At 43.6% G+C, this 11114-nt stretch overlaps 1 protein-coding gene across 1 annotated transcript; it reads left to right on the forward strand.

Moving 5' to 3' along the window:
- The first annotated feature begins 801 nt into the window (after positions 1–801).
- On the forward strand, positions 802–7700 carry LOC136519598 (uncharacterized). The gene is made up of 8 exons (XM_066512983.1): positions 802–1342; positions 1416–2486; positions 3511–4789; positions 4964–5243; positions 5950–6057; positions 6175–6453; positions 6861–7004; positions 7128–7700. The coding sequence occupies exons 2-8, from the start codon at positions 1454–1456 to the stop codon at positions 7314–7316; spliced, it is 3312 nt and encodes a 1103-aa protein (XP_066369080.1). The 5' UTR covers positions 802–1342; positions 1416–1453; the 3' UTR covers positions 7317–7700.
- Positions 7701–11114: the final 3414 nt, after the last annotated feature.

Genomic DNA, 11114 nt, shown 5'->3' on the forward strand with positions numbered 1-11114 from the left:
GACTTATTTTATTATTAGAGATACTTTAATAATGATTTATTTATTTTATTATTTACTATAAATTTTTTGAATAAGACGATAGTAAAAAAGAAGTCTAAAAATAAAAAATGATACTTTTCAATGGAACGGAGGTAGTATGCCACAATTTCAACGAGGAAAAAACTGCCTTCAGTGGTGAGGGCAACGGTTCTCTACCTGTATCTGTATTTGTATATGTATATGTACGGACAGACCCAGGATGCGCAGCGAGCACTTTCGGCCGGCCGGCCGGCCGAACGGTCGCACGAACCGGTTTCCCTCCTGTTCGTCCACTCCAGCGGTACAGCCTCTCCCAGTCCCAGCCACGGACGTCACTTTCGCCTGTCCGGCTGTCCATCAGGCTCAAGCTCAAGCCCATCCAGCTACACCCACACCACACGGGACCAGGGGTCTTGAACGCCCTAGAGGCTAGAGCTACGATTTGCCATTTTGCATTGCAATTTGCAACGCCCGATCCCGCAAGACACGGGCATAGTTAGACGAAATTTCTTGGAAAATAGCAGTGCAGTACTTTCGTTATTATTTAGTAATTAGTATCTAATTATAGTCTAATTAGACTTAAAAGATTTGTCTCATGAATTTCATCTAAATTATGTAATTAATTTTATTTTTATTTATATTTAATGCTTCATGTATACGTGCAAAGATTCGATATGACAAAGAATCTTAAAAATTTTTACAAAATTTTAGTAACTAAACCATCACCAAACGAGCTGGAACAGGAAGAAAGGAGAGAGAGGGAAAAAATAAATCCCATTTCCCTTTCTTTTCCTCTCTCGCTGGGTCTTGGGGGCTCTTTCCGGTCTCGCGCACGCGTACCACCACCACCACCCCGAATATGCTGCCCCCAGCCGCGCCGGCCGCGCCCTGATCCCCCCACCCGATGCGCCTTCCCCGCCGCCTCCTCCGCCGCCGCTGCCACGCCGCCGCCGGATCCGCTCCCGCCGGGCCACCACCCTCCGCTCTCGGCGGTGACGGGTCCCGCTGCCCCCATCGTGCTTGCCCGCCTCCGTCTCGTGCCGGCGCGGGGTGCGGCGACGGCCGCTAGGGTTTCCGGGGCTGTCGCCTCGCGGTCCACTCCCCCGTGGACTCGCGCCTTCCCCTACTGGCGCGAGTTGCGCTTAGGGTGTGGGTTGCGCTGGTCTTTTCAGCTTGGTTGCGGTCGCGCGGTTCCGAAGAGCTCCACGGAAGCTTGATTTGTCAGGGGGCTTTTCGAGGCAGAGGCGCCGATCTACGGCTGCCTGGCGCCGCAGCATTGGGCCGTTTCCTAAGTCCCCGAGCGTCCGGAGCTTCGATTCGGCTGGTCTGGGAGCTGGGTTGCAACAAGGTGCTGCCTTCAGCTCTTCTTCGGCCTCACTGTAAGCCTTTCTTCGCAGGGTTCTCGCTTCTGGGCTAGCTGGTATTGGAGGGAACCATGTCGGAGAACATTGATCTGGTGCTTGAGTTCCTGCGGAAGAACCGGTTCGCCAAGGCAGAGGCAGCTCTCCGTGGGGAGCTCACCGGCCATGCCGATTCGAACGGTGTGACCACGCAGAGGCGCGTCGCTGAGCTGAAAGAAGATGAGGAGCAGGAGGACCTGGTGGGCTCCAATGTAGGGCCCAAGGGTGCTGCGACAGTGAGGAGTGCGGACTCATCGAGGGAGTTCATCGTGAAGGAGATTGATGTTGGAGCCCTGCTGAACGTTTCGGATGGAAAGAAGGGCTCCGGGATTGCTCAGCCTCAGGAGAACAACGTGGGGGATCTGTATCCTTGGACCTTCAGCATTGCAAACAGCACTGCAGAACAGCTAGCTGAGCTGCTGGTGTCGGAGGAGGTGCCAAGACATAGGCGTGGTGCGATGCTGGTAGAGAAGAGGGATCGAGGTGTTGGGACCGAACAGCCTGGCCCAGAGCCTGGCCCAGTGCTGGAGCAAAAAGTCTCTTTTGGAAGAGGGAAGGGAAAAGTTGATGCTGCTGGGAGAACTGAAATCAATGAACAGGGTCATTCCAGGGATAAAAATCTAGTACCAGAAAAAGAGATGTTGAATGGTTGCACAGTGAAGACAGTGCTTCCATTCCCCTCGGAAAACCCGTCATCTAGTTACAATAGCATGCACCATGAAAATGAGAAGAAAGAAGTAAAGAGGAGCAGTAATGCAGATGGTATTGGAAAAGGAGCAAAAGGACAGCTTGATGAGGGGAACAGGCAATATTACTTCGAAAAATCCCTAGATACAGATCAGGTGTCTGACCGATGCTTCGATTTACAGCTTGTTGGAGATAATCAGCGTGAGGAGCTTCCGAAGTTACCTCCTGTGAGGCTCAAGTCTGAAGATAAGCTAGTCAACATGAATTGGGAGGAAAAGATCAATCACCATGGATCTGGAGCCAAGCAATCTAGTGCTGATCATGCCTTTATGATTGGCTCTTATCTCGATGTTCCCATCGGCCAAGAAATAACATCTTCAGGTATGTTGCTAGTGAGTTCAGTAGTGATATGGTACTTTTATTTAATAGGTAAGACCACAATCAATGCAAAAGTTTCCCAGGCCATAATGTTGACTTTAGTTCTGTAGGCCAAAAAAATTGAACATTCGACTAATGTTCATGTTTTGTGTATCATATTTGTGACCGACTAAGGACATTGGTTGATATGTAGTTTATTGATGTACATTTGTTATAATAATACAGAATAAGAATCTCGTCTTATCTTGTGAAATGTTGCGTACATATCTTTTACACTGACATGATTATTAACGATCTTCCATTTGAAATGATACACGGAGTTGCAAATTTTCGTCAGGCCCATTTTTTTAAGCCTCGTCTATTGCCACCACCATGTGAGAAAATTATTAGATTTTTGTTTTTCCAGAAGTTTCAAGTACATATATCGCTTGTGATACTTGCTCTATCGTGTACAAATTATTAGTGATAATCCATATGCTGCGATTCAATTGTTTAAAGTAATGCTCACCCCCCCCCCCCCCCCCCCCCCCCCCCACACACACATGGTGCAGTGGTGAGAGCTGACTCACTGAGTCACCAGGTCGCGGGTTCGAAGCAGCCTCTTCGCAGATTTTGCGGGGGGAAGGCTTGCCTCGGTTTTTCCCTTCCCCAGACCCCACTCATGTGGGAGCCTCCGGCACTGGGTCTGTCCTTTTTAATGCTCTCCCCGCCCCCCCCCCCCCCCCCCCCCCCCCAACACACAGAGAGACAAAAAAAGAGGGAGGGAGGGGAATAATTGACTGGCATTTCATGTTTCTGTAATTGTTTTGCTTAATGGTTTCTTTCTTTTCCTCTAGATAGATCATTGACCGACGTTTCATCTTTCTATAGTTGTTTTGGTTTCCATTGATCTTCTACGTTTTTTTTTTCTTCTTTTTTTCCCTGAAGTGTGAGGTGATGATTCCGCATGTTCTTAATGCCGATTATTTTATTTTTTCTGTATATATTGTTTGCCTCCTGAATAATGACCTTGCACTCACATATTCAGGTGGAAGACGTACAATTGGCAGTAGTTGGTTGTCTGTCAGTCAAGGTATTGCAGAAGATACCTCTGATCTGGTATCTGGTTTTGCAACACTTGGTGATGATTCACTTGAATATCCAATTGGTGAATACTGGGATTCCGATGAGTATGACGACGACGACGATGTTGGCTACACCCGGCAACCAATTGAGGATGAAACCTGGTTTTTAGCACATGAGATCGATTATCCTAGTGACAATGAGAAGGCAACTGGCCACACAAGAGGGACTGATCGTCATGATCGCCCTACAAAGGATGAAGATGATGACCAGTCATTTGTTGAGGAAGATTCCTACATATCTGGTGAGCAATATTTTCATGGAAAGAATATTGCACAAATAGGTACTTCTGAGGGTCCAATGGTCCATGGGATTCCTGATAATGATATGATAGCTCAGTATGATGGCCAACTTTTAGATCCTGAAGAGCTTAATTTGATGCATTCTGAACCAGCCTGGCAGGGCTTTGTATCGCAGAACAGTGAACTAGGTATGTTAGGGAATGGGAAATTCCTTAATGATTCGGAACGACCTCATCCTGATGACCCTTTTGTGGAGGATGATCAGCATGGCTCTGTTAGGTCAATTGGTGTTGGGATAAGCAGTGATGCTGCTGACATTGGCAGTGAGGTGCGAGAAAGTCTGATTGGAGGTAGCAGTGAAGGGGATATTGAATATTTCAATGAGAGCAGCTTGAGCGTTAGTGGAAAAAGACATTCTCAGCAGGATACTGAAAAGAAGAAAGTAGGTGCTAAAGGAGTTAAACATGACCAAATCATTTATGCTGAGAAGGGCAATCTACCACCAGGAGTGGCTGATGGTGGATTTTCTTTTCCTCCACCTTTGCATTCTGGGAAAAATCATGACTCTGATGCTAAATCTTTGTGGTCAAAGAAGGATGAAATGTATTGCGTTAACGATCCTGATGACTGTCAAAATGGCATGGTATCAGATGATATGCTTGCCACATGGAGGAAAAAGAACAGTGAGTCTTCTCTAAGGAGCTCTAGAGATGAAATGACATCTGATGTTGTTAGATCAAGAAATTCAAGTGCATCGTATGACGAAACAGAGGACACAACGAATGTTCGGCATCACAAACTAGATGACGCACAAGAAGAAGACACTGGAACCAACTTGGATGATGAGGAAGCAGCAGCATTGCAAGAGCAAGTCAGGCAGATAAAGGCGCAGGAGGAAGAGTTTGAAACGTTCAATCTTAAGATTGTGCATAGAAAAAACAGGTACTGCCTTTAAATGTTTCTTCCATCTTTTAATTTTACTAAAGCATAAAAAATGATATGGTGATTTCCAGTTATCTATGGTCCTTGTGGTGTGCCTGTGTTCACAGTGTGACACCTACACTTTGTTTTTTAAATATTTTATGTCTTCTAACATTGTCTCCTATTAATTATCAGAACTGGTTTTGAAGAAGACAAAAATTTCCATGTTGTTCTCAATTCTATCATTGCGGGGCGTTATCATGTATCAGAGTATTTGGGTTCAGCTGCATTCAGCAAAGCCATCCAGGCACATGATTTGCACACAGGAATGGATGTATGTGTTAAAATTATAAAAAATAACAAAGATTTTTTCGATCAGAGCCTTGATGAGATCAAGCTCCTAAAGTATGTTAACAAGCATGATCCAGCTGACAAGTACCACCTTTTGCGTCTGTATGATTACTTCTACTATCGGGTAAATTTGAGCTTTTACTCTTGATAGATCCTTTTTCAGTGTTATTTTTCAATCAAGTGTTGAATTTATCACAACTCCACTGCTTGCTGTTGCTGACATGTGTAATCTCAATGAGTTGATGTAGTAGTAAATATTAATGTTGCATTATTGTATGTTTGAAATTCTACTAATTCAATACATGTCTTGTACTCCACCCTTAACTGTTAAAGTGAATGTTTCTTGAATTACATGATTTGGCATGTAATGTATATATACACATGATTTGGCATGTAATGTATCTGTACATATCTCTCTCTGAATATCAACGGTTGTGTGCCACAACACTTCATAGACCACAGAATCTAGATATTGAAGTCACATGTTAAGATCATCCTGAGGCGATCCATTAGAATAACTACATTTTTTGTTATTTCCATGCAATGACGTTTGCAAATCTGTGACATTACATCACATCTTGTAACAAATTCTGCCATGTTTATGATCTGCAGCAAGTGACTTATGTGAATTTTGTCTTTTCAGCAAAACTACTTTTTTGATTCTTCAAATTCATCCATTAGAATGGCTAGATACTGCTTATAGGCATTTAGTATACGTTGCAAAGTGAACGGAGTTTCAGAGTTCAGGGTTGATAGATGACTCTTTTCCAAAACAAATTACTTTCAAGTCACAACATTGCTGTACCACTTATTTCAAATGTTGTTTGCAGGAGCATTTGCTGATAGTCTGTGAACTTCTGAAGGCAAACCTGTATGAGTTTCAGAAATTCAACAGAGAATCAGGGGGTGAGGTTTATTTCACAATGCCAAGACTGCAGGTATTACCGAGTTATGATATCCACTAATATTGACGTAATGTTTCATGACCAATAACGAAACATGAGACTACAATTTTTCACATAGGTAATATTTTCCTTTGTTGTACCCCTTGGCAGTCAATAGCTATTCAGTGTCTGGAGGCGCTGCAGTTTCTGCATGGTCTTGGTCTAATCCACTGTGATTTAAAGCCAGAAAACATATTGGTAAAGAGCTACAGCAGATGTGAAATAAAAGTAATTGATCTTGGGAGCAGCTGCTTTGAGACAGATCATCTATGTTCATATGTGCAATCACGATCTTACCGTGCTCCTGAGGTTATACTGGGCTTGCCTTATGACAAAAAGATAGATATATGGTCACTTGGTTGTATATTATCCGAACTTTGCACTGGAAATGTAAGTGGTTACTGTATATTGGCTACCATTGTTTTTAACTGTTACTGCTATACTTATGGTTATGTGTTGTTCATGATGTTCTGGTAATGTAAAGGAGATAGAAACAAACACATAATGCAAGAGGGGAATGTTATAAAACAAAATAAGATATCTCATTTTATACCTCTTCTCCCTGCTCCATTCTATTTTTGATGTGCTTATTGCAGTAAGATCATGTATTTAGAATTCATTGCTCACTGCTGATAATTAGAGAAGTGGGGACTGGGGAGCATATTGAAGGTGATGATTAGAAGCTTTGTAGCTTGTTATTTTCTTTTCGTTGTTTCAAGGTGTCTGTTTTATCTATTTTCTGTTATATGCTTGTATGGTGCATGGAAGCTGATGTGTACGTCCTCTATGCTTTTCAGGTCCTTTTCCAAAATGATTCTCCTGCAACATTACTTGCTCGTGTGATGGGCATGATTGGCTCCATAGAACAAGCTATGCTTGCACAGGGACGGGACACCTACAAATATTTCACAAAGAACCACATGTTGTATGAAAGAAATCAGGTTTGTGCTCTTCAGAGGGGCGTCATTCAGTAAATTTACCCTATAACATGAGCAGTATACCTTATTTTAGTAAATCTTTCCTTATGATATTAGAATTGAAACTTGCATTTCATTGTGCTTCAGGAAAGTAACAGGCTTGAATACTTGATTCCGAAAAAGACATCCTTGCGGCACCGCTTGCCCATGGCTGATCAAGGGTTTATTGAGTTTGTTGCGTACCTTCTAGAGGTGAACCCAAAGAAGCGCCCAAGTGCCTCAGAAGCATTGAAACATCCATGGCTTTCTTTTCCTTATGAGCCAATATCTTCATGAGGCAAATTGCAATTGGATCCTGGGTGGCTTAACATTTGTCTCAACACCTAAGCACCATGAAATTTTGATAGATCAAGACGAAAGATTTTCTACCACGACTGAGCCATGGCATCAGCCGAAGTCCAAAAGGCAAATCCAGATTCGGTTCGATCATGTCTTGGTGCCACAATCAGTGGGTCTTAGGAGCCATGTGCAATCAATGCATGCCCTGTGTTGTGCTTGTAATATAACTTTGTTTTTTTTTTCATTTCTAGCCCCGATGTAACAGGCCATTTTGGGTTTTTAGGTACTTGGGACTCATTTCTAGCAATAGGGCTGTCATGTTGTACATGGTGTGATCATTGTTGAACCCCGTGCCATGCTGTGCACTTGTTACGGTTCTAACCCAAGCCCTGAATGTCGTTCATTGCACTGCCAGGTGTTCAGGAACTTGCCTTTTGTGCTTGTCTGTGAAGTAGCTTACGAGTTTTACTTGCTTTTTTCGGATTGCCAACTTGTCATCTAGAGATTGTATATGATGTATCTGGGGAATTCTATAAAAAAAAGGTCACTAGGTGATGTACACGTTCCGGTTAAACATTTTAGTCTGTTTTGGCTGTTACGCCTAATCCTTCCGTTGGCGCTTGAATCCTGTCCAACGTCACATGTTCTTGGGTCAGAAAATGTTTGCGGGTAACGGTGTCTATAATATGCGACGTGTTCGGCTGGGGCGGGTGGGCTGGCTGGGCTGGCCAGCCCCCCTCACATGATATTGTTTCAATGAATCAGCCAGCAGTATTTTTCTCTCACATAAATGAACCAGCAACAATACGAACCAGCCAACCGAACAGGCTGATGATGGTTAACAGTCAACGGCAGTCATAAAAAAATTGGGGGGAAATTGTACAGTAACCTGAAGGGCGATCGATTTGATGTCTTGATGTACTCTACCAAGCTGATGGTTGCCTATGTATCGTGTGAATGGCTACTGCTTTTGAAGCCACGACTTGTTTTCTCCGCCAGATCAATCGTCAGTCGAGGCCGGCATTTGACTTGCTATGCTTTTTTCCCGTGCATCCTGACTTCGTACGTTAATTGTTTTTACCACATTCTTGTGTTTGTCAAGCTTACGCAGATTGGATAACCATAATACATAGACCTAACCGCCTTTGGGAACACCACTAGTTTATGTGTCGTCTTGGATAATTCAGAGGATATCCTTTAGTGCCAAGTCTCAAGACGAAGAGCTGAAGCTTAAACGTGCTGGAATCTATTCCGTTCTTCAGCACATTTTTTTTTAAAAAAAATAGCAGGAGCACTTTCATTTGCAGATTGAGAGAGAGAGAGAATGTGTTCTTAGAGCATCTCTAACGCCCTGTTCGCTTGAACTTATTATCCGTACATTTTCAGCGAAATAATATTGTTTTTCTCTCACAACACATCAGCATCAGTATTAGCTGTTTTTCCAGCCAGCCGAACAGTGCCTAAGAGTTTTCAATATCCACTCTCAATCTTGATTGTTTGGCAAGATTGAAAAAAAAAACACTCTTCAACAACTCTCTATCTCAATTTCGAATATTTCTGCACTTGGAAAAATCGTTCCAATCGTGCGAAAAATATACGTGCTCAACCAATTTGAAGGTGAAAAGGGCATGTGGAAAAATAAGGAGTAGGACAGTGCTCTCCACACAAATATACAAAAAGAGAAAGAAAATATAAAAGAGGTTAGGGGTGATTTAGAAATAACTCGAAATTTCTAATGCAAAAATTGCACCCATTGCTTTACCAATTTTTTTTTTTTAAATTAGGAGATACTCTTAGAAGGGTCCTACTGCATGAATGAATAAGCAAAAATACACACGGGCTACTAGAGCCAAAAGATTACCCAACTTTCCTTACTAGAGCCAAAAGATTACCCAACGACTTGGGAAAGCTAGACTAGCCGCACGCCAGTCTGCAGAGCACGGAAGGACATCTCCTTCGCCAGAGCAATCACCGGCGAGTTCGATCTTCCCTCGAAGATGCGATAGTTCATTTACGTCCAAATATTCCAGACCGTGTACATTATTATAGCCGTCGCCTTCCTTTGTTGCCTCGCGGGGGAGCTCTAATTTCCCGACACAGACAGCCAGTCAGGAGTCAGCCACCAATCTTCTAAGGCCATGTTTGGTTTACTGGATTTTCAAAGGAATTCTTATAAACGAATCAGATTCCTACAGTTAAAACACTGTAGTAGTGTTTGGAATGGAGGATTCATGAGTTCCTTTCCAGAGGAAAGGCTCCTGCGCTTGTACGTTTTGAAGGAATGAAACCATCACTGTTATTTCTGGCTTTCCATTCCTTCACGAAGTCCAAGGCACTCATGCCCTGTTCACTCACCATAAATTAGCCGGAACAGTGTTTCAGCTTATTTTTTCAGCGAAACGAACGAAGCCTAATGCAACTTGGTGCAGGCTTTCAATGAGACAAAAAAATAAAGCACTCATTAATTAACACTCTAAAGTAGGGTCATATATGGTCTGTGCAAGCATCGGCACGGCATATATGGCTGACCAGAATATTTTGAATTTTGTATTAACTAACATATGCTGCTTTGTTTAAGAAAAATATTTGTGGTCTAGCTCTTGTTTAGTCTAAGTAATCATGTTTACCACTAACTCCTAAATTCTTGTGCTACTCATATTCCTTTGTTCGAAACACCAAATCCTTTAGAATTACTGTGTTTTCCATTCCTCTGTTATGCACATACATTTCTTTCATATTCCTGTGTTTCTTTCCTTTTCTCTATTTTGTATTCCTTAGTTCCAAACAGTCCCTAAAGGCAGAAACATTTGCATCAGGCACCCGAATTCAACACGTTTCCCAATGTATATATTGTGGCGGGAGTTTACTGCAAACTTGACCACAAAAGGGTGCAAAGCTCTCGTGTCCATCGAAAATGTTTGGCATTACCTAGCCACTCCAGGCCCTGTTCATTCTTCTCGAATACAGAAGACGTACGTACGCTCTCATGCAGCGTATCTATTCTTCTGTATACAGACAGCGACGTTGGTAGAAGAGCGGGAGGGCAAATTATTGGCGCGCTGGCCCATCTCCCGTGCGCAGCCCAGTTTCCGCACCGCACCTTTGCGTTTGCGTGCAAGAGATTCGCCGGCCGGATATGGATTCGTTCGTGAAAAGCATAGGGGCGCTAGCTATCTACCGGTCGGGATCGTACGTGAACCGGTGGGACGGCCGCGAGCCGTGGCCTGTGGTTGCGCTTGCGGCGCACGGCGGTAAAGATTCGTCGGTCGTCAGCTGCCTTGGTTGGGATTGGGCACGTCACAACAGCACAGCCGCCGTGGAGTAATCAGCTGCCGCGCGCGCGGCCAGATAACGCTAGGCTAGCCCTCTGCTCCGTGGTCCGTGCTGGCGGTTGGGTTCCTTCAAACTCGTCGAGCGCGCCGTGCTGGACCCGTTCCTGCCGTGCAGCCGCTCTGCCGAGTGAGTCCAATCCCGCTGATAAATCGAGCGAGTCATGGTGCGTTTGGCACCGCTAGCAGACAAACGATCTTTCATGGATAGCCAAAAAAAAGTATTGAGTTCTCATTTAAAAATTGCAACCGGAACTAATTTATCCTTTCGTCCGGATGATAACGGTTACCGAGACTATCCGTGCGAGATGCTTTAGACATAAATCGAGACATTTTAGTCCTGGTTTGAAACACAAACTCATATTAAAGGTACCTTTAGTTCTGGTTTGTGTCTTAAAACCTAGACTAAAGGCGTCTCCAGAGTAAATTAAAAAAAAAACGTATATCTAAGTTAGATATATGGTGG

The sequence above is a fragment of the Miscanthus floridulus genome, chromosome 2, assembly GCF_019320115.1.
Source record: "Miscanthus floridulus cultivar M001 chromosome 2, ASM1932011v1, whole genome shotgun sequence".
NCBI classification, from domain to species: Eukaryota; Viridiplantae; Streptophyta; class Magnoliopsida; order Poales; family Poaceae; genus Miscanthus; species Miscanthus floridulus.

What these genes read in the sequence shown, in the direction of transcription:
- LOC136519598 (XM_066512983.1), top strand. Translation starts at nt 1,454, where the DNA reads ATGTCGGAGAACATTGATCTGGTGCTTGAGTTCCTGCGGAAGAACCGG. An exon ending in ATTGTGCATAGAAAAAACAG is followed by an intron (nt 4,790 to 4,963) that starts GTACTGCCTTTA and finishes ATTAATTATCAG; the next exon opens with AACTGGTTTTGAAGAAGACA. An exon ending in ATGATTACTTCTACTATCGG is followed by an intron (nt 5,244 to 5,949) that starts GTAAATTTGAGC and finishes TGTTGTTTGCAG; the next exon opens with GAGCATTTGCTGATAGTCTG.